Raw genomic sequence first — 26,790 nt, 5'->3', positions numbered from 1 at the left:
ATCTCTCTTTGTCCTTCTTTTTCCATACCTTCCTCTCTCTTGGCACTCCATGTGTGACTCTGGAAGAACCTACTAGAGGAAACAAACCAGAAAGGTCCTCTCAGGACAATATCTTGTATCTATAATATCTAGGAGCAGTATCTGATATTTAGTCTCATATACACTAGGTGTCTAATAAATGTCCAATCATGAGAAGGCAGCCTCTCTCAGGTATCTGTCAAGCAGTCAGTAGTGTTACTGGAGCTCCCTAGCCAAAGGCTCCATCACTGAGCATGCCCCACAGAGGGCTCTATGCTCACTTTCAACCCTACATCTCTCCCTACACATGGCCAACCTCAAACTCATTATTACAATGCTTCTGAAAGATGTGGGAGGTATTAGCACAGTCCCATTGTCAAATTCAGGAAATGTCATCTGATATGTACCATCACCTACCATTATGTACCATCCACACTCGAAATGTGTCTACTATAGTCCTGGAAATCTAAAAAACCAGTGAGTAAGGGTAGCACCTGTCCCACAGTATCTAATTAATGCAGGACTCCAAAGAAGAGCATGAATGTGCTGGACCAGGGTCCCTGAAAGATTAGAATTGGTCGATGCCTCCAGATATAGAAAAATGTTAGACCCTTCACTCCCAGCCCACCCCAAAGCATACCTTCTTTTAACAAAAATCAGCCATTCTTCTGATATTAACCTTTGACATTCATTTATTAAATCTCCAGTGATTTGTTAAGGCAGTGAATTAATTGTGACAGAGACTAGGCAGTTGTAGCTCTGTGTATGGGAGAAACCATTTAAAACTGATTTTCCATTCCCAACACTTTAATTTTCAACACTAAACTAGCATTTGCCAAAACTTTTTATTTCATTTTTTAATTTGAGCCAGCACCAAATGGTAGGCATTTTTTAAAAAATTGAATCCATCTGTAAATCAGAAGAATATTCTAGATGCTCTGGAAGAAAACTTTCCAAGCTCTATTAATTACTGAGTCTTGACATCTGGACCTCTCGCTGATATTCTTGCTCTAGCAGGCACACTCACAAACAATGTGTAGTATCATTTCAAAGCATTGGCGTCTGTTTCGTTCCAATATGGACACTAATTTTACTTGTTTGAAGTTGCAGAGTTATCGGGAAAAGAGGACGGGAAATCAGACTTTTGGGCCAGGTTGGTAAACCTAACTTCACAGATCTTATGGTCGTAGCAAGGAAGAGGCCAGTGTGGTCATAGAGCCAACTCTGTCTGGCTCTTCCTCAAAGAACAGGCATCCTCCTTGCCCAGCCAAGAGAGAACACAAAACCCACTAACTGGACGCAAAGCTGTCCCTCAGCCTTCCTTTACTGCGTGCGGGCTCACGCACACACTGCCGCTCTGTTCCTTCTGAATGCCTGGCTGCTTAGAAAAGCTTGAGAATAATTCTGAGTTGCATCGTGATCACACCAACCTTGGGTTAAGGCTGTCGGTCCTCCTCCTTTCTAAAAGGATCAAAACACTTGAAAGGGGTGACATATAATTCAGGAATACAGAAAGGTAGGGGAGAATCACTTTAGCAAGAAGAGTGGAGAAGTTTTCTTTAGTACCAGCTGTCCATAGCATTCGATCCAGGGCTCTAAGACATGGGTAGTTATTTCTAGGCCTAAATACGCTACGCTTCCATTTATTCTGTAGATTATGAAGTCTGTTTCCACAAAGAGCAGTTAAAATTGGGTTGGGACAGAAAAGCAACCTAGAGAAGCAGAAGAGGGAAAGGATGAGAAAAAATTCTTGTGCACATGGAACACATCAGAAGCGTTAGACATCTGGGGACACTTTGACCTCATCTTTACCTTTGTGAATATACTGCTTCACTTTTTTTTATTTCCTCCTGATGTGTCCCACCTGTTAATACAAAGTAAAATCTGTTCCTTTATCAAGGAATATGAAGAAATGAGGTTGCCTGCAAGTTTTGTTTGGTTTTTAATACAACCTCTTTTAAAAAACATTTGCCAATTACAGTTTCAACCACATAATGGAATTTTTACTCTTTTATTCTGTTTTTAGAACATAGTTGCTGCTTAGAGTTGGTAATGGGTTTATTAATCCATCACTGGGTAGACAAGAGGACCCTTCACTGTGGCATTAACCAGGGTTTCTCAACCCGGGGATTGTTGAAGTTTGGGACCAGAAAATTCTTTGTTGGGACTGTTCTGTGCAGTGTTGAATTTTGGCAGGACCCTTGTCTTATACCCAGTAGCACCTGTTGTGAGAATGAAAAATGTCTCCAGACCTGCCAACTGCCCTCCTTCCAGGGGCAATGCTTCCTTCCACCCTAGAAACACTAGCCACTGGCTTTAAGACAATCATTAAAATATGAAAAGGAGATATTAAAGTAGACATCCGTCTGACAGGTCAAAATTCTTATTTCCCAAGGGTTTCATATTTGAGGAGTATTTTAGTACATCTTATTCACTGCTTAGCCTCCCCTAATTACATGGTGGACTCATCCACTGAAATGTGACATGGCAGAATCCTCTCCCAGCCCCAGGAGAGATGAGTCATGAGAATTCCATTTCCTTTTGCCCATTTCTCAGTTCTGGACTGAGACATAAAAGGGGAAAATGTTTGAGAAGTCCTCCTTTTATAAGATTAAAAATAATAATAATAATTATAAATAAGTTCCTCTCTAAAAAAAATGTCTTTTTGCCATATCTGTTTTTTTCCCCACTAGAATGTCTGTCTTTGAATGTGACTGTACTGCTTGGAACATGAGCAGCCCCTCACAATCACAAGGAACTAAGAAAAAAAAAAAAAAAAGAAAGAAAGAAAGAAAGAAAGAAAGAACTAAATGCCAACAGCTTGAGGAAGGTAAAGCAGAAAGAACAAAAGAGCTTCAGTCCTTGATGATATCTTTGAACCACTGAACCAGCCTTGGAATGTCCACAGTAGGCTGCTTATTAGTTGAAATAATTCAACACTTTTTTTGCTTAGCCAAATCAATAGCTGGCAAACTATGATTTGTGGGTTAAATGCAGGAACTAAGAATAGTTTTTACATTTTTAAAAGTTTGTTAAGAAACAGAGGTTGTTAAAAATAAACAGGCATACGGAGCCCACAAAGTCTAAAATGTTTACTATGGGCCCTGCACAGATAAAGTTTGCCAATCCCCAAACCACTCATAGCTAATGTCTTGTGATTTGCAACCCAAAGCATTCTTAACTAAAACAAGTACTCATATCTTCATTTTACAATTATAGAAACTGAAGCTTGAATCTGCCAATCGTAGGCTCAACCAGACAAGTCAAATACAAATTTGCCATGACTTCAATTCATTGTAAAGTTAAGCCAAATTGAGGCATCACAAAATATTTAACAGACTTTTCTATTTCTTGGGGCTTCAAATCATATTTGTACCACAGGTTTGATTTTACAAATCAGAATAGATAAAGCCTCTTGGTGGAACACAATAGGCTCAGTGAATACCTTCAAAGGCGGGGGTCAGACTATTCTACTATCTGGAGCACCAAGGCATTTCCTGTCCTAGGAAGTCAAACCTTGAGACCCCAAGGAGGAAAAGACATTACAGACATACACTAGGAATAAACTCGCTGATTTGATAAATCACCTCCTCTGCTTGCTGAAACAGTTCCTGCATTTCCTTGCTGACTCACTTAGAATGAATCCTTAGTGAAAAATATCCAAAGGCTTTAGCACCCAAGTTAATACTGCTGTTCCCATTTGGACCAGCATGTTTGGCAGCACCTTGATAAAGGATTTGAATATTGACAAAATCTTATATTCAGAGTCAGGTCCCCAAGAAGGCAGACAAAGCTCATTGTGGAGAGCACATCAGAGGAGTGTTGTATGAGTTACAATAAACACTTGCTCCCATCTCACCTTGGGGCCATAACTGAGCACTGAGTGACTGGCAGCACTGGGCTTTCCTCAGCTGATCCATCTAACATTTCTTTGACCTTGTATCCCAGTGCCTATCCCAGTACAGTAGGTGGTCAATCAGGAACAAAAGCCCTCAGTCTACACCCAATACTGGTTGTGCTTCAGTGTTGGGTTGGTTTGTCGGCAGAACTTGACCATATCGGGATCCAGATTCATCCATGTCTCCCAAGGAGCACATTTCTCCACTGGCTCAGTGGCTGGAGAAACCATTTGCTCACTTTGTGGGTCCCTGAAAAGACTGACCGGGGGATTGCTGGAGCTTTTTAGAAGGGGTGTCACTGTGACAGTGGGAACGGTTCTGCTCCTTTCTGGCCTAGGACTTGGGGTTGTAGGTTCCAGATTGGTCTGGGGCTTGATAAGAGGTTTTGTCTTTTCTACCTTCTGGCCCAGCAGCCAGACACACAAGGCCACTGCAGTTACTGTCAGCAGGAAGACCACCACAGCCAAGGGTACAATGACCATCAAAGGGTAACTGCTCTCCCTGGGCTGGGTGGGTGTTCCAGGACTGGTGTTGGTAGTGTCTGGTGGCCAAATGACCCTGGTTGGAGAGGCCTTGCCATCCAGAGTAGACTCTTCACCATGGTGTCGTCCCCAGGGATTTGCTTCCTGCTCTCTGGTCTGGGTCAGCTTCCCCAGAGTTTCTGTCTTTGCCGTGGGTCCTGGGGAAACCACAGGCTTTCCCCGAGAGAGATCTGAAGTCACAAGGTTATTGGCAGTGACTAATAAAGAAACATCAGGGGTAAAGTTTTGCAAACATAAGGGGTCAGGTGGCACTATGCTGAAGGTGAGATGACCTATTGCTGGCTGTACGTGGTCTGCCCTGAGCAAGAAGGTGAAGGAGTCATTCAGCATATTGATGTCTGTTAGGTTGGCATGTGCATGAAGCATCAACAACCCTTGGTCAATGTCCCTCTGAGAGAACAAAGTAGCATTTTCCATCACTGTGCCTCGGCCCACTCTTCGTACAAGTCTCCCATGGACAGGGGGTTCGGTCACTTCAAATCTGGGATCACTGTTAGTCCTATTAGCAAGCTCAGTGGCATCGAGGTCCTTTCTTCTCAGCGGATAAACCACCCTGTTGGCGATTGTCAGGTTTGACCTAATCCGCAGTAAAGGCTGCACTCTGATGTTCAGCATTTGTCCCGTCAGGTTGCTTTCTGGTGTAAACAGTGAGAAATACAGCTGGTCCTCTGAGGCCGTGAGATCTGTCATATGGTAACAGAGTCTTCCTGAATGCAGATCTTCCTGCTCAAAGCTGATGACCACCTCGTTTTCAATGAGCAGATGCCCATGTTGGAGGGGACTTGTCATCTTGTAATTGATTTGAGGGCTTTTCCCATTGGTCATTGCTGATAAGTGAGTATTGGTGATGGGGACAGTTGTCTGGCCTTGTGGGAGAAGTAGGTCCGTGAGATTCACAAGGGTGATGGAAATGGGGATGACATCCAGGTGGAAGAGCTTATAAAGTGGGCGGTGTTGGCCATCAGTCACACTAAAGTAAAACACACCTGAAGATGGGCTTCCATCTTGTATAAACCATAACTGAGAGTTATCAATGTCGGCTTGCGTGAAATGGTGAACAGGTATGTCTGGATGGTGAGCCATTGCTAAAATGCCATTATTAGGATTACGGATGATCATATATCTGATCTCCTCTGGAGGACTGTCTAGATCTTCCACTCTTAGGTTTTCAGGTCCCACAACCAAACTATTCCCCTGCAGAACTTTCAGCCGAAGCCCTTTTGTCTTTAATTCTGGTGCCTGGTCATTAACAGGGGAGATAGTGATGTTAAACATCTCTTCAAGGAAGTTGGCCTCTGGTTTGGTGGTGGACTTGCTCTTTTGTTTTGGCCAAACAGCAAAGGTAAAATTATCAGCCAGAGATTCAGAGTCATCGTGAAGGTATAGGATTCCAAATTTATTAACTATATACTGAGAGAAGTTGGGTTTTCCTTTGGTAATATTCCTCTCTCCAACCATAATGGTTCCATGGTGAGGAAGAGACGTAACCTGGAACCAGATTTCATAAAAAGATCGCTGAGATTTGGGCAGTTTCAACAAGAGGTTGGAAGCATCTAAATTAGATTGATCAATGAGAACTTTGTCTCCCTCCTTGACAGCAGCTCCTGTGAAAATATAAATATAAAGAACAAAGTGGCATTTCACTAGAACTTTCAGATGACACCTGTAAAAGCTCTCGCTCTCTCAAATTTCCCAATCCTAGTGGATTATTCTAAACCCTTGTGTTGCTCAAGAACCTGAATTAGCACTGTTACTCAAGGTAACAAAGCATATAACAAATTATATTTTAAGTATGCATATCCTAACTATTAGGTCAATATTTCAAGCAAGAGAATTCTAAAATCTTGAGATTCACTTTTAAAATGTTAATTTTCTCACTTATCTACCACTGGACCTTCTCTTGCCATAGAAACAGGTGCAGCTTTCAATACCCCTTTCCTTTCAGGAACTTGCCCTATTTGTTATTTTCATTTTCTATAAATGGTTTCCAATAGTAGGCATGGTAAAGTCCCCATTTGGAGTTACAAATAAAATCCTTTAGAGCTACTTTTCCATCTTCCCCCTAACTACAACCATTAAAGCTTATGAGAGGAAAAAGAAGAGTCCCAGAGAAAGAGCACACATAAAGAAATACATTTTTATAACCATTTACATTTTATTTCAAAGGTTGATATCATGCCATTTCCAATTAATAAGGAGAATATTTATTTCCAAATTGTCCCTCCTTTAATAATTACAGATAAGCCACTGACCACATCTTTTAGTGGCCTTACCTGTATTTGCAAGCAGACGACTCTGCCGACCAGGTTCAGTGATTTCATATGAAATAGTAATACGAAACTCCTCAGGACCTAGAGCTGCTGGTGGGGAGGATGTTGTGAATGTGAAAGAGTCTTCTGCAGTCCAGCCTGTGTTCTCATGGTCCACATGCTGGTATAATATCAGCCGTTCACTGACCTGTGCAGACAGGAAGAAGAATCACCCCCTCGCTTCAGGGATACTATGAGGACTAACACATATCCTAACTGAAGGAGATACAAGTTTTTTTCAGGGTTTATTCTCATGCTCAAATTAGGCACATATCTATGCAAACACAAGAACACTAACAATGTGGTAACCTCTTTGTCGGTGCGAAACTCGGTGTTCAATCGCAAAAACAGTTTATCAGAGAAAGAAAACACATTGATTTTGAGATAACTAAGGCTATGGTTTGTATATTATAGAAAGCATATAATGAACCTTCATTTGCCACTCTGATAATTTTAAAAACTATCAACTCAGAACCAATCCTATTTTATGTAATACTCCTACCCACATTGTGCTCAGTAGCTTATTTTGAAACCAACCCCAAACACCGTTTTATCTGTCAATGTTGTAGTAAATATTGACAAAGATGGCTCTTTTAAAAACATAATCACAATACAATCATCACATCTAAATATTATCAATAGTTACTTAATATAATCAAATATCCAATTAGTGTTCAAATATATCTGATGATCTAGTACAGGTTTTTTGTTTGTTTATTTTACACAGTTGCTTCATTTGAGTCAGGATCCTTAGTAAGTCCCCACAACACATTTGTTTGATGCTTTTCATAGGAGTCTCTTAGTCTATAGGTTTCTTTTCTCTAACTTTTTTTTTCTTGTAATTAATTTGTTAAAGAGATTGGGTCATTTGTCTTACAGAGCTTCCTATATTCTAGATTTTGCTGCTTGCATCCCAATGGTATTGTTTAACATGTTCTTCTGTCACCTATATTTCCAACACACTAGTAGTTAAATCTAGAAATGTAGTAAGAATAAGATTTAAGTTTTTGTTAAGACTGTTTTACAGGGTGTATTTTATATTTCCTCTGCATCTCATTACAAGGCTGCTTCTCTTTTGGACATGTTAGTATTAATAGTTGAATTCAAGTGTTGCCAGGTTGATCTAACTATTTTAAAGTTCCCCATCAGCCTTATCACCTGATAGTTTTATAAAGTCATTGATATGAATGCTTAAGTCCCCTATTTTTGCAGTGGCAAGGCATTGATATTTTTAATCATTCCTTCTTCATTCTTTTCTGGAATTCTTCCATAAAGAAGAACTTTCCCTCATCAGCTATTTGGCTACACTGAGGTACAGCATATGCAGGAAAGACAGGATAAATACTCGATTTTTTCCCCTTTATACCAATCTTTAGAAAAATGAGTCCTCTGGCTCCCATATGCAAACATACCCATTGGTTTTTGTTTTGTTTGTTTTGGGATTATTATAAACTCATGAGTTTTAATATATGATGTATTTCATTCCATTGCAGTTCTTATTCTCCTTGATGTTCAGAGTTTCCCACCCCACTTAGGATATTTTTTAAGATTTAATCGTCACTAAAATGTCTCACCCTTTCATTCCTATAGGTCACATCTTTTTCTGACCTGCCTTCTATTATAGTATCTGAACTTATAGGTAGGTTGTTTTCAAGGTGTTTATGTCCATGTCAGAAGGGTCTAGGATAAATTATCATAAAATTCACAGAGCAGTTGAGTTTATTTCATCAGTCAGTATTTGGAAATACTGTATTAATTAACAGAAGCTTGGTTGTGTATTGCTCTGGCTCAACACTGGTGCAATGGATGCACCTGGAATCAGAGTTCTAGAAAGGCTTTTGGTCTAGTGAGTTTCCACAGAATATGAGCTTCCTGTTTCCAGAGTGTCCAAAAACTGTTGATGAGTTTTTTGTTCCTTTCCTATTCAAGAGCAAGGCAAGGAAATGCTGTCATTTGGGGATTTTAAGGGGGGAGAAGAAAGTATTGTTTCTCAACATTTCCTCATCAAGAAGCAAGGTCACTCATGAAAAATTGGTTTCTCCAAAGGTAATTTCTGGTAGTGATCACTGACTTGATTCCCTAGAAGTTTCTGGGGGGAAAATATCAGTTTTATTTAGCAGTTTTACTATTTCTATTCTTAGCTAAAGAGTTATGATAAAATATTCATCATAAATGTATTCCTCTTTCTAAAAACAAGTGACAGTGCCATGGGTTTTGGACTGGAGAGTGGGTCTTAAAGGTTCCCATTCTGCTTGAAAGAGGCATACTATTATAAGACAAGAGACATCCAGCTTCTTAATATTAAAAGTAACATAGTTTACTGACCAGGAGGAAAAAATTTTCTTGGAAGCGATCTTGTCCTTTGCTTCTTTGGTTTAAGTAAAAATTAACTTCCCCCCAAAATACATAAATTATTGGACTAATCTAAGGGTCTTGTGATGTCTACAGGATGAAGAATGATTGTCCCAGGGAAAGAATGGTTCTCAAGATGAGAGCAGTTGAGATGAAGGTCAAAAATTAATTGGAGAGGAGCCCTAACCATAGCTGTGTACTTTGGAAGACTCCTGGAGGAGAGGTCTGCTATCAGTTCTTTTTCCAAAAAGTCATTCCAAAAGTGAGAAATTGTGAATAACGTATTGACTCATTCTATGCTGGAGTGAGAGAATCGAATTAGATTCATCCTGAGTGTCTGAGCTTCAAGACTGGACAGCAGGTAATTGAAAGTGCTAGAAGCAAAAGGGAATGAGTGTGGCTATGGAATGTCAACTTGGCAGTCGTGCCCTGAAGGAGCTTTGGGGTGAGTAGAGTCTTTAATAGATGACAGAGAGCTTTAAGTATCAGATTCCAGGGGCACCTGGGTGGCTCAGTCAGTTGAGCATCTGATTCTTGATCTCAGCTCAGGTCTTATTCTCAGGGTTGTGAATTCCAGCCCTGCATTGGGCTCTACCCTGGGCAAGGAGCCTACTTAAAAATAAATAAATAAGAACCAGGTTCTAAGGTGTGTGTGTGCGCATGTGTGTGTGGTGGCGAGGGCTGGAAAAGGGAGAAGGAGACCAACACTTATAGGGAAAAGTGTAAGGTAAACCTCAAGAGAAGGATCTCAGACAGGATTAGGAATTTTGAATAGAAAGTGGCCTTAGGGTCAACTTCCAACAGCTCTGCATATTTCTGCTGTATTAAATACAGATAGATAAGCCACTTAGCTGAATACCTAGGCTCTGAGATTAAGGAGAGAGGAGAGGAGAGGTTTTTATTTCCCATGGACTTAGATTAGCCCAGATATTTTCTCTTTTACAGATGGAGTCTTTCTGGAATGTCATTAGAAATTAAATTTTGTAGAATTCCAACTAGTAAATGTAGAAGGAAAAACAGAATGAGCAAAACCACCATTTGGCAATCACTACAGTAATAAATATTTCACAGGTAAGAATCCAAAAATGATTGCTTATACTAGTGAGCTAAGTTGTGCTGAGAAACAGGGTATTTCAATAGTTCCAAAGTAGTTCCTCACAAAATACTTAATTACAGAAAGGGAAATAGTGAGTTCGGCAAGGAGAAACTGGAAGGACAGCACCTAAGTAGGGGACATCACCAGTGACAGGGCAGAGTCAGCACTGGTGCTTCCTGACGTGAGGCTGGAGGAGAACTCGGCGACTCTCACGCCATTCCCGCCAAAGCGCACAACCTGAATCAGACTGTGAGGAAATGTCCAATGAAACCAAACTGAGGAACACTCTACAAGTAACAGGCCCGTTCTCCTCAAAAAATGGCCACATCCCAGAAGTCAGCATGACTGCAGAATGCTTTCAGATTAAAGCAGACTGAGGATACCTGAGAACTAAATGCTATGTTTTACACTATGGATTTTTTCCTTTAGGATATTCTTGGACATTCTTTTTTTTCTAGAGGATATGCATTGAAACAACTTGTGAAATTTGAATAAGATCTATAGATTATATAATAACACTGTATCAATGTTAACTTCATGATTTTGAAAATTATACTGTGGTTATATGAGAAAGGCCTTGTTTTAAAGAAATATGAGCCGAGGTATTTAGAGATTAATCATGCCTGCAACTGGCTCTTAAAATTTCAGAAGTGTGTGTGCGTGCATGTGTGCGAGAGAGAGAGAGGAGAGAGAAGAGATATGATAAAGCAGATAGTTAAAAGCTAACATTTGGGCAATAAGGATGAATAGTATACTTTGTACTCTTTTGCAATTGTTCTGTAAGTCTGAAATTATCTCAAAATACAAAAGTTAAAAAAAAATTCTAAAAAGTAAATCCCGTAGTGTTTTACTATATCAACTTCAGGAAGGGACCAATGGTTTCTTTTCTCTGATGACCAAGTATGTGCAGAATGACCTGAGTAGTCCTTTCATTTGAAATGACAATATGATAACACCGCCTTGGGTCTCTGAGATCTCAGTCTTCTGGATTTCACATCCTTGGTTCCTACAGAACCACAGAGAAAAGTATTTGTCAGAGGCTAGGGGGATAGATTTGGCTCCAAGAAGGCCAGGGGCCCTACTGACTTTTCTGTGCTGGGTTAAAGTTTACAGCTGAGAGGCTGCTGAGAAGCTCAGAGAGGGTGGGAATTAGGGAACTCCTCTCCATCCCCCCAATCATTGGCCTAGTTGGGAGCAGAGCTGAGACCAGAAGCCAGATCTCCACACTTGAAGATAAGAACCCTTTCTCCTAGAGCACTGTATTGGAGACTGTTTGGCTCCAACTGCCTGAATGATCACTCTTCTTCCTCCAAGGAGGAAAAGGACACACATTAATATAAAAATGGAAGCAGAGGAGTGTAGTAGAATTGGAACCATGGGTTGATCAGACCTACATTCAAATATAAGTGCTTCCAACTTTCAGCTCTGTGGCATTTATGCAGGACATTTAATCTCTCAGAGCCTACATTTCTGCATTAAAATATGGAATAACATTTCACTTGTATATATACACTTAACCTAGTTGATCTTTTGCCATATTAACATTCGAACCGGCATGCCCTGAGCCTTTCAAAGTCTTTCAGAAAAGTATCTAAGTCCTCATTAGCCAATTCTTCACTAGGACATCAGAGGATTCTGGTGGAAGGTTATACATATTTTTTTAATAAAGAACCATGGCATGAAAATATTAAGCAATGAGAAATTTCTAAAACATGCCGAATAAAATAAATCTTTTCTCATAAAGCAAAGAAATAGGTCGGAATTTTGGCGCATACTGCAGAAACTTACTTCCAGTTGCTTTGTAAATAAGTATTAGTTCATCATCCTATGCTTGACATTTCAATAAATATTTGTTTAATGAATAAGCTACTTAAAAAGTGCTTTACAAAATTTAATTATAAAGTATGTTTATACCATGAAACAGTAGAAACAAGGCGATCCAAGACATTTCTAACCCATTTATTTAACAAAAACACAAACAGTACCTTTTACTGAGCCCTACGTATGTGCCAGTCACTCTGCAAGGCATATTATGTAACTCATTTTATTTAATTTTGTTATAGGGGCCTTATTATATCCACTGGACAGATTTTTAAAAACCCTGAGGGTGAGAAAATTTAAATAATTCACTCATAGCCAACAAGTGGGAGAGCCCAGTTTTTAATCTAGTCCCACAGGACTCCAGAAGTCACGTTTTTTTCCACTGCACTGCTCCTTCACCATTGAAAGCTCAATGAGATTCTAGGCAACTAAGAAATTCACAAGATATTTGCTCCAACTTTAAGGAGTTTAGTAATGTAAAAAGTCCGTTGGTAGGGATGGCTAGCGCAGACAGATGCCATTTTGTCGTCTGGCCTGGCTAGGACGTAATCACTATTGGCCAGAACTTGTAAGGATTCAAAGAAATAGCTCATTTTATATACTGTATTCACTACAAAAGGAAAGCTAAAGAAAACCTGTGTTTTATATTTTCTTTTATACTATTGCCATTGTATATCAGGTACAAACTTTCTCATAGGACCTTAGAGGAAAGAAGGTGGACTGAGGGGAAAGGAGTTTCCATTTGGATCAAGGCTGAGGGCAATTCCTTTCTGGCCCCAAGGTGACTAGCAGACAACTATTTTCTTCAGGCTAATCTCTGTAAAAATGAAGGCATTTTTATAGTTCCTCATTGTTTGATCACATGATTTTACACAAACCTCAGTGTTCTTCAGATTTTTTTGTGTGGGTGGGCATGATATTGTGTGTGTGTGTGTGTGTGTGTGTGTCTGTGTGTGTGTGTGTATTGGCAAGATATAATTCTTAAGCATTCAAATATTACAAAGGGTCATTATGAGTGTCTTGGATGAACCTGGGGTGAAGTGGGAGCTTTGATACATCACGCTTGGTGGAGTCAACCATGACATAGAATCTGACCATTTTTTCCCTAAAATCGTTTGTATATTCTGTAGATCCACAACAGTACACACGGACAGGACTGAGCGTTAAGAGAATAAAATTGTCAGACTCGGCCAAAGATGGGCTAGAATGTTCTGGAGCATCTCTTCATTCTGAGGGTCTTTATAAATCCAGTTCCCTATGGTCCTGAAGAACACAGAACATTTATACTGATCTCTCCCATGGTGGGGCTTAAAAGTCAATCTCAGATTTGAAATTCCCACTGAAGAAGAGAGTAACCAAATTATCTTGGAGTCAGCTGAGAAAAGGGACAGGGAGAAAGGAAGACATGCAGTACGTTCACTTGGTTCTCCACAACACAATGGCTTTGTTAAAGGTCCCAGTCTCTAGACAGGATAATTGTTGTCCAAAAGAAGCAAGGGAAACAGAACTGGCCAAAAAGTCTCTAACGTTTGCAGATCTTCATTGAGAAAGGAGGCTGCAGAAAGCCAAACACTTCAGGAAGGTAAGGTCTCTAAGGTTCCATGTAGGATAACCAGAAAGTTCTATAAGCTAACATTTGGAAAACCACAAGGTCCTGGGCTCCTGAAGGATGAGCTCAGGCAAATGACTCCTCTTTTTGTGCCCTTCCTTACTTCTACCAGGGCTGGCACCATCATGTATGCAGAGAGCAGTCAGGTCTGGAGAGCTCAAGGTTCCCAGAAGAGGTCAGAAGTCTGGAGCAGCCCAGGGAGTGGCAGCTTGGAGGGAGCCTGGGGACCATGCTAGAGAAAGTGGAACTGGTTAAGTCTAGAAGTGATTCTCCTTAACGGGAATGGATAGAAGACCTAAGTTCCTAAATAGTGCTATCTGGAAATCTCCAGCTAGAAATAAGCAACTGAAAACCAGGTCCAAATAATTACACTTGGCCCTCTATGACAGAGCCAATCTCCACATGAGAATGCTACATCAGAAAGCTTTTCAAGGAGCCCAGCAAGATAGCCATCTACAGCCCTACTTGGCAGAAAGGTCCACATTCACATTTATATAGAAGTAAACATTGATTCTCATGGGCTTTATGCCATTACAAGCAATGGAAACCTTTAATAAAACTACCAATCGAGATCACAGAAAAGGTGATTCATTAGGAAACAGCAGAAGGTAGTATGTGACATCTTGCTTTTTTTAAACATGAGTTTGGTAGGCTAAAAATGCCCCCTTTCTCCACAAAATATCAGATCCAAATCCCCTGAACACGTGAATATTACTTTTTTTTTTTTTTTTAAGATTTTATTTATTTATTTGAGAGATAGAGAGTGAGTGAGAGAGCACAAGCAGGGGGAACGGCAGAGGCTTCCCCAGCACGGAGCCTGATGCAAGCTTGATCCCAGGGGTCCCGGAATCATGAGCTGAGCTGAAGGCAGACACTTAACTGACTGAGCCACCCAGGTGCCCCGAATATTGCCTTCTTTGGCAAAGACTTGGCAGATGTGATTAAGGATCCTGAGATTGGAAATTCCCCTGGACTACTGAGGTGGGCCCGAACTGTATTCATATACAACCATACAGAGGGAGACAGAGGGATATTTGATTCAGAGAAAAGAGGAGATACGAAAGTGAGCAATGGAGGCAGAGACTGGATGACAAAGCCACACACCAACAAATGCTGGCAGCTACCAGAAGCTTCAAAAGGCAAGGAAGGAATTCCCCATTAGAGCCTCCAGAGGGAGAACGACCTTGCTGACACCTTGATTTTAGCCCAGTGAAGTGGAGTCTCAACTTCCAGCCTCCAGAACTGTGAGGTAATGCATTTCTGCTGTTTTAAGCCACCAAGTTTATGGCAATTTATGGCAGCAGCCATAGGAAATTAATACAAGGAGAAAAGAGAAATCACTCTCACTGAAATGGGAATTCATTCTATCTGCTTTTTCAAAGGAAGAGCCAAAGTTCTAAGAAAAAGAAACATATCTGGTTATTTGAAGCTACTGGGCCCGGACGCATGAGCCAAATTCCAGTTTGAACAGTGAATAGGTGAGCAACTGAATATTTCTACACGCAGAAAATATGCTGCACATAGTCCAGTGAACTGTGATGGTAAAACCAAAACTGCCAAAATGACACATGGGTGGTAAATGTCCAAAATGACCACTGAGTCTAGTTAGCATGGAGCTTGCTAGTGAAGAGACCCCAAGAAACTGGGGGGCGAGGGGCAAGAGTGATCAGTAACACAAAGACACTGATCCTTCTCTGCTCTGAAAATGAAAGGGGCCAACTTTAACAATCCCATTGGGCTCTCCATTTAGTTGCAATAAATTAATTTCTGTTCTATGGGAAATGTGCTCACAATTTCTTAAAACATCAGTGTTATCTTGAGCAACAAACTCAGACTCTGGGAGAAGAGGTAATTGGACAGAATTCACACCACCCATGCATTGTATTATTTTCTAAGTGTGGCCCTGAAAGGCTGTGTTCGTTGCGTTGCAGTAACATTGACAAAAACTGATGATCTTCTCTCCACAATAGCACAGAGGTTTACACGCAATTACTGGCTTTATGGAAAAGAAAAAAGGCCAGACATCAGAAACCTCAAAACCAGAACACTTTGCTTTTTAATGATTCCAAATGATCTAAACATGCACTGGAATGAAAATCACTCAATTAGCCCTCGGCTCTACTTGGAGTGCTTTATAGAATTCAATTCATACTTTTTTGTTCACACATTCTTTGAAATGAACGATAAAGCTCTAAAACTGTAAAAAGTTTTCACTTCATAAAATTTGATGATTCACCTTCTCTGTGTCTGTGTGTGTTTATTTCTTCAGGGTAGAAGATTTTCAGCACAAGTTTCGTGATTTAGCTTTTCCCGTTTAGGCAGATGGGATATGATGGCGAAAAAGAAGAATGTTACTTGATTATCTTGGTAGGTTGACATGGCACGGTTCAAAAAAAAGTGAATTTATCTGGGATAAGAAAATATTTTGAGCTATAACATTACAAATGTATTCCTACAATTACCCCTACATCCAGAATATGATATTAAGCATAACGGAGGGTCTAAATTTTTTTCAAAAGCTATAACTATCCAGAGTCACTGATTAAAATGGTCATTTTTGTTTATCCATCAAAAAAGCAAGAAAGGGTGTAGGTTTTATGTGCAAAATGATACAATGGCCTTGTCCCCCCAGCTGAGGATGGTAGAGGGCTGGAAACAATTTCGTCCTTTGAGGTAAAGGTGTGAAAGCAAACTCAACCATCAACTGCCTAAAACAATCTCTTAGCAGGTCATTGGCTAACAAATCAGAAAATTTGATATTAGAAAAACCGGTGAAGAACACCAAAAGCAATCAAAGCCATTTGATTACATGAACATGGCTGAATAGTTCTGAACTTCTTCTGTAATTGAACTTGATTCCTGCCTGAGTCATATCTCTCTGTTCACCAACCAGACTGAAGAAGGCTGATCAAAGCACGAAACACATGCCCAATAAATGTCTTTGGTAAGTCATTTCAGAGAAAAGGTTGTGATTATCTTCATCACCTCCAAAGTCTGTCTCTACCACTTTTATGTCCCAAATGGTTCTGGATCTGCTGGGGAGTAAATCTGAGCCATCGTGAAATGGCTGAGCATCAGCCAGGGTCCTATTCAACAGAGGCCATAAAATTGCAGATTTTAGGCAAAGATTTACATTTCATTTGCACATGAAAAAGGAGAGAGGATCTGGAAATGGGAAAGCCAGGAAGATGAAAAATAAGTTTCTTCCTCTTCCCAAGTCGCAAATACAACTGCATTTTTGAAGACACAAACCTAAACCCAATGGGAATGTCTTCAAATTAATGTCAGTTGTACTGAATTTATTGACTCCATTGCCAATGTATATGGAGTCATATACAATGACTCCCCCCCCCATATAATGTACTGCTTTAATGTCTTCTCATTTTATTTTGACAACAACCACGTGTTGTTTTCATACTCAGAAACACACACACACGGAAAGAGTCAGGGTTAGCACTTTGGTTTCTAGTTCTACCGTTTCCTCAGTGTACTCTTTCCTCTCCCCACATTATTGACATGTTTTGTGACTACTGAAGTGGAAGAGTAGTCAGGGTATTTCAATGACATTTATTCATAGACATTTAGTCAAACAAATCCTGCCAAACCCACCTCAACTTGGCCACAGCAGCTGCTCTGGGGAGGAGTCCTTCCCCTGGCTCTCCAGGCTCTGGTCACTTGGACCCTGCCCCCAGCCCTGGGGCCTCATTCTGCCTTCCAGCCTCTCCTCTGCTCAAGGTCGAAGTGCTCTGTCCAGGCATGAAGACCTGACCTTGGCTCAGCCCCCTGCTCTCATCATCACTCAGAGGAATGTGTTCTAGAACACCAGGGGCTCCTCCCCAAAGGAAAAGGGTAATTGGGTTACGGGGTGACAGGCAAATGTCATCCTTTTCTGATGACCTCATTTCCATTCATTAAATCACTGTAGCACATAAGGATAAGAATGGCAGCCAATTCTGGTGTCCCAGAAAAATTGCCTTCCCCTGCGAAACCCGTCTTTTAGCTACTGGGAGAGGCAAGGAACCTCTCACATTTCCAAGAACAAAAAGACAGTAATAGCAGCATTAGCTATCATTTAGTTCAAGTCTGCTGCGTGTGAAGCGGTGTGCTAGGCATTCGGTACCCAGGATCCATGCTAATCCATACACAAGCTCCTAGAAGAAAGGACAGCCTGGTAGATGGGAGCATGACCTAGCATCAGAGGCCCCCGGGGTCCAATCCAGGTTCTGTGGCCCCTGGGCTGTAACTGTAGGCCGGTTGCTTAACTTCCCCCATACTTGAGGATCCCCGCCGGGAAGGCCAGATGGTGAGTAGTAAAGAAGAAAGTTTAGGACAGCACGTGGGACTGGAAGAATGGTCAGAATGGCTTCAGTTATCATCATTACCGTTTTCCTCATTTTACAGATGAGGAAACTGGGGCTTAAAAGATATGTAGTTTGCTCTAATTCACAGAGCTAACCCAGTTCTGATTTTAGAGGCCAAGGGACCTGTCCTCTGCCACGGGCAGTTAGCAGAAGATCAAGGAGCAGCAACAAAGCACTCAATTCCCAAGTGAGGTGTTTGCCTCACGCTCACACACTACAGGCACAGAGAGTGTGGGCCCCTGAGCTGAATTTCTAAAGCCTCTAAGTATAGCTTAGATGCTGCTTTATCACACAGGAATGGTCCCGTCTAGGAGGATACTTGCATAAAAGCCTGATAACACAGTCTGGTGCCTTGTGTACAAGAAAAGGAGCCTGCCTTTGTCTTCCGAAACAAAAGCACTAGGCTGGGCTGCAGGCACTGTAGGTGTCTGGCTTGGAGAGGGAAAGGCCTTATGTGTTGAGAAGAGCCACACACCTGGTCTATTCGAGAAGACTGATTTCCTCTCTCACTGCGCCTGACTTGTGGCATGGCCCAGGCTGTGCTTCCAGACCAGCCTGCCCCTGTCTCCACAGAAAAGACCAACAGTTGGGCCCAAGTCTCCTGGTCCCAGACACCTCCCTGCAGGTCCCTTGCAGCCCTGAGCCCTAATTTTACCCTCCCTTCACCCAGCCAACACCTGCCATTGCGAATACATTTCCTTGACACTTGCCTCTTGGTTCTTAAAGTGGAAGGAATCATGAGAGGAAAAAGAAAAACCTTAAAATAATTGGATTTTAATCAATCAAGGCTTTTATTGCCTGCGCCAGAGCCTTATTACTAGTTTGGGGGTTTTAATTCCTGTTTATAATTGTGTTGTATTATAAAAGTAGTTTGTTTTCATAGGAAAATGTCTGACAAACAGCATTCAGATTACCAGGCTAGTCCCCTGTGGTATATTGTTCTGTTGTTCCAATTACTCAGGGCCTCCTCTCTGTGGGATGACTAACCGACCTTCCCCAGTCCTCTGACATCGGGTTTGCTCATGTGACTTTTTTTAGTCAATAAGATGTGAGCATAGGTGACACATGGCACATCTGAGCCCAACTTTAAGAGTCATCGTGAGGCTCTACCTTCACTTCATTTTCCTCTGCTGTAAATACAGCCGCTGCCCAAGAGAGGGGCTGCCCTTTGACCTTGGGTCCTGGAATGAAGGAGAGACAGAGAGCAGACCCACATCCACCCCACTGACTGTATACAGTCTCCACTTTGTTACTATAAGCCACCGAGAGTTGGGAGTTGTTTGTTACAACTGCGTAACTACCAGATGCTGGCTGCCATATTCACTTCAGCTTGGTTGGACCATATTCATCTAAAAGAGTACATATTTTCAATGAAAACTAATGGAAACTCATGCTTGATCACCATCTGAAAAAGTGGGTTTTGTTTTGTTTTTTAAAGAACTAGGGTTAGGGCCAAGGCATCTTTATAGCGCTGATATCATTCTTGTCATCATTCAAAATGCAAACTGACCCTGGGCAGGCTTTGATGCCTTTGGGCACATTAAGCTCCTTTCAGAATTTAGTTTTCAACCTGATTTATTTTTTCTTTCTCTAGAGAGCATCTGTAAACTAGAGAATTCATACTTCCTCTTTTCAGTGCTACACTCAGAGCTTTTGTTAGCCTCATGATCTGCTGCTCCCTTAAATGCATTGCAGACAAAGTCAAAGACAAGGCAGAAGCCAAATTCAACTTTGCTGCATCGCACAGGAGAGAAGTGACTTGGAGGTTAAAGACGGACATGTGGTTCAGTCTTGGTTTCTTCTAAACTTAACTTTGGAGTGATTATACCTTAGAATTGTAAAGCCACAGCCAAAGCATCAATGAAATCCATGTACACACTGTTTAAGAATGGAAAAAGAAGGCTGAATGGCAAGCAAGAATTAATTACATTCAAGAAGACCATTTGGGAATGTAGACTTGTAAGTCACATTCCTAGGATGCAAAAGGAAAAAAAAATATATATCAAAAGGCTTGAAGGCTTATCCATTTAAATAAAAAGGTAAGTGGATGGTGGTGATGGTAAAATGCTGGTGAAGTTTAGAACACATGGTTCTGAATACAGGTTAAACACGCACACACACATTATGTACATATGTACATGCTAAATAATGTATATAATTTTACACGTTAAATCTAGATGTACCCAGACATATCCTGAAGAATTTACTCCTGTACCTCTGCTTTGGGTTTCCTTTTAAATCTGTTTTCATGATAAAAGGATTCCTTTTCATTTATTAAACACAAAGTTTGAAGTTACTTAGAGTTTTCCGACAACTGTGTGTACCAAGCGTTTGGTTTGAAAACCAGCACAGCTAAAATGGTCACTGCTTGGACAAAGGGGCGCATCGGCTGGGCTCACAGGGTGAAGACAAGCAAGGGGCCACCCTGCAGAGCCTGCCAGCCCTGCCCAACTGCAAGGACGCCAGGACTCACCAGATTCTGCGTAAACACGGAAACATCCTCCGTGCTGTTGTCAGAATTGACTCGCACCAGCCTTCCGAGTCTAGGGGAACTTATAACCGTAAATGTTACAGTTCTGTTTCCTGTGCTGTCCGCGTCATTGGTCACAGCTCTCAGGTCACCAGATGAAAGGGGCTTCATGGAACCTAAGTGAAGATTAAAACATGCACTGAAGTGTGAAGCATATGAAGGCTGCCAGTTAACGAAATGATCTTTACAGACCCCTGAAAATTCTGGAAAACACATGGTTACATGGGGGGACTGGCTAGCACGAAACTGTACCTTGAGGGGCTAGTGATCCCCAAGGCATCTACTGAAGGATGTGATTTGCTCCTGGGCCTGGAGATGAAAGAGGAAAATCAGATGAGACGAGCTCCTCAGTCCCAGCCAGTGCTGCATGACTTACGGATCTCCAGAGAAAAGAAGCAATGCCAGTGTGTGGGGCCTGGCTCAGAGTGCAGGAAGGGGAGCGGCTGGGTGCCCCAAGAAAGCAGGAGACAGCGCCCTCCCCTGGGAGGACAGACGTGTCCTGGTTGATGGTGGCTGCAGGTGCTCAGTGGAGTGTCCTTCTGTGGACATCTGGGGGACAAGTCACTCTTGAACAAACATGAGACATCTCCAGAGGACCCCAGACAGGCAGGTTGCAAGGACACTGTGGGGAGGGAAGGGGCTGTGCAAATGCCAAGGGAGGAAGAACTGGGAAGACATGAGTTTGTGTGGTAATGCGACCAAATGTGGCAACTCAGAGCTAGAGAGCCTGGGGGACATTCAGGTTAGAGCAGTGTTTCTCAAACGGTCTGTGGTGAAGGATCGGTGTTTCCCCTCTCCCCTAATCACAGCTCTAGTTTTATAAAATACAATAAAATGCCACAGCAATGTCAGATTGCTATGAACAATTCTAAATACTTTCTATTCTTACCAGTGCACAGATCAGAAGATCCGTGGATCAGTTTGGAGGCAGAGAGTTGGAGCACATACCCCTTTAGTTCGCACGGGTTTGGGGAATGTCCCCAGCCATAGAGGGTGGCAGGGAAGAGATTCTCATCGTCCTCCTGGTCCAGAATCTCACCTTATCTATTCCATGTTAGGCCTGGCTAAGGGCTTTATCATTGTGCCTCGCACAGGTAGCCCTTGGAGTAGGCACCTGATAAATTGTTTAAGAAGTGAGTCAACCACCCAAGAATGACTAAGCCTCTTGAGTGACATTTGTTTTGGTTTACTTACCAAGCATCGTAGCCTTAGAAAGTGAGGGCCACCGGTTACCGTATTTAAACCATATCAGGCTCTTAAAAGTGGGGACTGACTACAGCTAACACAAGGGGAAGCCAGTTTGGGGTAAGATTTTCAGACGTGCAAGCATTGTTCTGAGCCTTCCGTATGGAGGCTCCATTTAAAATGCCTAGCAACAAACACAAACATGAACAAGAGAAACTCCATCAGACTTCAAGGTGTCTGCTCAGCAAAGGAAACCATCACCAAAATGGAAAAGCAACTGATGGAATGGGAGAAGATATCTGCAAGCCGCATAGCTGATAAGGGGTTAACATGCAAAATATACAAGGATCTCATCCAATTCGACAGCAAAAAAAGCCAAAGAGCCCAATTTAAAAATAAGCTAAGGACATGAAGAGCTATTTTCCAAGAAGACATAGAAACGGCCAACAGGTACATGAAAAAGGGCTCAAAAAAAAAAAAAAAAAAGAAAGAAAAAGAAAAGAAAAAGGGCTCATCATCCCTCATCATCACGGGAATGGGAATCAAAACCTCAGTGGGATATCACCTCACACCTGTCAGGATGGCCATGGTCCAAAAGACAAGAGATGACAAATGCTGATGAGGGATGTGGATAAAAGGGAAGCCTCGTGCACTGCTGGTGCGAATGGAAATTGCTGCAGCCCCTATGGAAAACAGTATGGAGGGTCCTCAAAATATTAAAAACAGAACTACCATACAATGCAGCAATCCCACTTCTGGGTATATATCCAGAGGAAACAAAACCATTATCTTGAAGAAAATAATTATATATGTAAGTATATATATAATATACATTATTCAAGTTTTAACAAAGAATGAAATTCTTTTTCATTTGTTGTCATTTGCAACAACATGGATGTCACTGGAGGGCGTTATGCTAAGTAAAACAAGCCAGACAGAGAAAGACAAATTACTGAACGCTATCACTTACTTAAAAAAAAAAAAAAAATCTAAAGAAAACCGAAAACCCCAGCTGAACTCATAGAAACAGAGAGTGGAAAAGTGGTTGCCAGGGGATGGGGGGAATGAGAAGAGGTTGGTAACAGGTACAAGTTTGCAGTTATAAAATGAATAATGAATTATATAAAATGAATGAATAGCATTATACTGTATAGTTGAAATTTGCTAAGATAGTAGAACTTAAATGGTCTCTCACACACACAGAAAAGGTAAGTATATAAGTCGATAGATGTGTTAACTTGATGGGGTAATAATCCTTTCATAAGGGATATCAAATCATCATCCTTTATACTTTGAATAGCTTCAAATTTTGTTAGTTATACAAATAAAATGTAAATCTGAAAAATAAAACAATGTGAAACAAAGCAAAATGTCTGAGCCCCTGGGATGGGCACTAGGTCCTGGAGCTCCGGGGGTGAGGTAGGAGTGCCTGGCGGTGTCAGCCTCAGGAACACACTTGGGCCCCGGGTCAGGACTGCCTCAGCACAATTTTGGCTGTTACACACAAGTACTCAGTTGATGCTTGTAACGGCCTCCCACAGTTCTCTTACTTCTTTGCTGCTGAAATTTTTGCAGATACTGCCCTCTTCCAGCTTCTGGGGCTGGGGGCCCAGGATCTGAGATCACCTGGGGGATTCATTCTGTACCCTCAGTCAGTGTTACATAAAGTCAAAACCAAGGCTCACTCTTTGTTACCTGCCAACATAGGCTTTCCTCATCCCATCCGGTGGATCATGTATTAATGTGTGCAGTCTTTGGACACCCAAACTTCTCTATCTTCAGCTTTTTTCAGACCTTGTCCCCAGTCACTGTGCCTTCTTAATTATCTCCTTGTTAAAAAAGACTCTAACTTTTCACTCTTCCTCCCCGTCTGGGGCTATCTTTGGCAGGTGGGGGATGGGAGGGACTCTTTCTTTAAAACAATATCATTTAATTTGTCTTAGCCTTTTGGGGGAGAGGACCCACCAGAGATGTCCCAGGCCAAGAGCGCTTTTTTCCAGCCAGGGTTTATCAATCCCTCATTCCCATGTCCAGCTACCTAACCCACAAGGGTTCCTAGGGTTTAATTCCAAGTCAGCAATCATCTGGGCATGCTCAGTCAGCAAGACATGTTGTAATGGCCGGATGAACGTCTTCTAGCGTTCAGCCCAGTTCACAGAAAGCCAAACCTCATTTCCCCCCCAACCCACCTCATTTTATCCGAGCATTGATAGTTTCATCGGTAAGATCCAGGCACTTAATTTAGGAAGGATTTCTCTCAGGGCCACCTAACTGAATACTCCATAAAGTAACCATCCTACAAGGAGTGTGGTAATAAAAGGGCTCATAACCATATGTGTTTGTCAAGCCCTCAGTCTATATGCACCTCTTCAAGATTTGAGAAGCCAATCAGCATGTCAAAGTCTAAGTCTCAGAGTAAAGAAATCTACTTTACTCTTCTTTTAAATCCAGCACTTCTCAAACATACTTATCTCCTCTTGTGTTTGTTTCATGAAAAACAACCACCTCCATCATGGTCACCAAACTAGAGGGCCTTGCTCATTTCTTCAACAGACATTATCAAGTACCTCATATGAGATAAGCCGTAAGAAGGAATAGAGATATACTAGGAAGCAGCATGGACAGTCTTGCCATTCCTTTTGGATACTTGATAATCCTAAGAAATACAGATTTGTTTCCTCACTAAGAAGGGATAACAAGTCTCTGAGAGGTTAAACGATCTGCCTAATGGTCAAATGTAGGTCTCACTGACTCCAAAATGGGCATTTTTGTTTTTATTTTTATTTATTTTTAAAGATTTTATTTATTTATTTGACAGAGGGAGATCACAAGTAGGCAGAGAGGCAGGCAGAGAGAGAGGGAGAAGCAGGCTCCCCGCTGAGCAGAGAGCCCGATGTGGGGCTTGATCCCAGGACCCTGGGATCACAACCTGAGCTGAAGGCAGAGGCTTAACCCACTGAGCCACCCAGGTGCCCCTGTTTTTTGTTTTTTGTTTTTAAAGATTTTATTTATTTATTTGAGAGAGAAGAGATAGCAACAGAGATAGTGAGGGAGAGCACGAGTAGGGGAGGAGAGGGAGAAGCAGGCTCACCGCTGAGCAGGGAGCCCCATGTGGGACTTGATCCCAAGACCTGGGATCATGACCTGAATCCAAGACCTGGAATCATATCTGAATGCAGTCGCTTAACTGACTGAGCCACCCAGATGCCCCTCAAAATGGGTATTTTTATTTCTTATTTTTATTTATTTATTTATTTTTAAGAGAGATCTTAAGTAGGCAGAGAGGCAGGCAGAGAGAGAGGGGGAAGCAGGCTCCCTGCTGAGCAGAGAGCCTGATGCGGGACTCGATCCCAGAACCCTGAGATCATGACCTGAGCCGAAGGCAGAGACTTAATACACTGAGCCACCCAGGTGCCCCTCAAAATGGGTATTTTTAAAGTTGACACTATATCGTCTACACTGCACTACTTTAAGCTCAGTGCTGGAATGATAACTGAGTTAGAAAATGGGATGAATCACTCAACAAACCCAACACACTCTCCTTTCCACCTTCTGAACACGCTACCGTGCCTCTTCCCTGGTCTTCACCTCTGCAGCCATCCTCTGCCTTCTGGTATGCTCCCCACTTTGTTGCCATTCATTGCAATGCTACTCACTCTGCATGGGCAGCTCAGGACCTGTCTTGCCAACCAGCTCTCCCTGACAATTCCAATCTATGGGGAATTTCCCTCCCCTGAACATGTATAGCTCACCAAGTCTATACCACTCACTGGACCCTTAGCATATGTTTTGGATGGTTAGGGTACTCTAGAGGGTAAATCTCCTATTTCCTCAATTAGTAAGCCTGTCATGTTTTTCCCTTAAGGCTTGACAATCTTTTCTTGGAGCTCTTAATTATCTCCCACTAAGTCTTGCAATATTCAAATCAGTGTTGCAAGATTAACGGACTAAAAGGTTTTACAAATCTCTGCTTTAAACTCTAGCAACACACTGTGATTTCCCTCTGCTTTCTTCTCTCCCTTCATTCCCACAAAGGACAGATGGCCCATCAGTGAGATGTGATTCCCTCTGTAGCGTGCTGGAACCCCAAGGGGATTGAAGGGACATGGTCTGCTATGGATACCCTTCACCAATCAGCTTATATTCTAGACCAGTTTGATAAAACTCTCAAGGTCAACCCCTCCTCAACACTCTTTGTAAAAGAGCCAAGCACCATTTGGATCTGCACAAAAACTAGGTCCTAAGGCCACAACATGTTCTAACATGTCACAACTAAAGGTAAACAAACAAATGCATATCATGGTAGCATTCAAGGTGAAAAACCAGTTATAAAATTTTCCGGGGAATAAATTTTGCAGGAAGAAGTAGAACGTCCGTGCGTGTGTGTGTCTGTGTTTATGTATACACATCTATATGCAAAATAATGAAAATACACATTAAGTAGCCTTTTTTTTCTCCATGCACACACGAAAGAGTTTATTTAGAACTGCAGTCCTCCTTACTTTAAAATAACGGAGTTACAAAATGACTTTCAAATTTGGCAGGGCACAGAAGCTATGTTAACCTCAAAATATTCACCCGTTAAGTATTCTTATAAGTATTTTGGTTCACCCTACAAAATCCTTACAGGTCTCAAGTCAGGGCCACTTTTTAAGACTAAGTGCACAAGGAAGGCAAAACAGTCCGGCCAAAGTCTGCCGGGTGGCTGGAGAGAGTCCAACTGGTATGGGATCAGTGTGAGTGAAAACAAACGTTGACTGATGCTAGGTTGCAAGATTTTCCTACTCCAAGAGAGTGAAATACACAAAATGTCTACGTCATCATTGCTGTTTATTAAATCGCTACGCGTATTTTCCTGGTTGTGTATAACCATCCATCAATAAGATCAAGGAGACAAAATAAAAAGCCTCCATGATGACTGCATTTCCTGAGAACGGGTATTCTAAAAATTGAGACGGGCCTGGAACACAGGCACACCCGGAAAGGAGAGAAGCTGCCGTGATTCCAGCACCAGATTTGGGGTTGGAGTTGGCACTCGCTCTTGGGGCTTATGATTCCTGTTAGTTAT

At 41.7% G+C, this 26,790-nt stretch overlaps 1 protein-coding gene across 1 annotated transcript in view; it reads right to left on the bottom strand.

Moving 5' to 3' along the window:
- Nucleotides 1–694: 694 nt before the first annotated feature.
- The window catches only part of LOC308343001 (chondroitin sulfate proteoglycan 4-like), a gene marked incomplete at its 5' end in the record, with an annotated part of 62,059 nt that continues 35,963 nt past the window's right edge, over nt 695–26,790 (bottom strand). Inside the window, 4 exons of the mRNA XM_080803786.1 lie at nt 695–1,730; nt 3,878–6,063; nt 6,733–6,916; nt 20,481–20,653. Coding sequence (XP_080659912.1) covers nt 4,016–6,063; nt 6,733–6,916; nt 20,481–20,653 — 2,405 coding nt within the window. The 3' untranslated portion in view covers nt 695–1,730; nt 3,878–4,015. The remainder of the gene's footprint in view (nt 1,731–3,877; nt 6,064–6,732; nt 6,917–20,480; nt 20,654–26,790) is intronic.

The sequence above is a fragment of the Martes martes genome, assembly GCF_963455335.1.
Source record: "Martes martes genome assembly, chromosome: 5".
NCBI lineage: Eukaryota > Metazoa > Chordata > Mammalia > Carnivora > Mustelidae > Martes > Martes martes.
The sequence above is the reverse complement of the archived record's forward strand: the minus strand, read 5'-3'. Positions and strand labels throughout refer to the sequence as shown.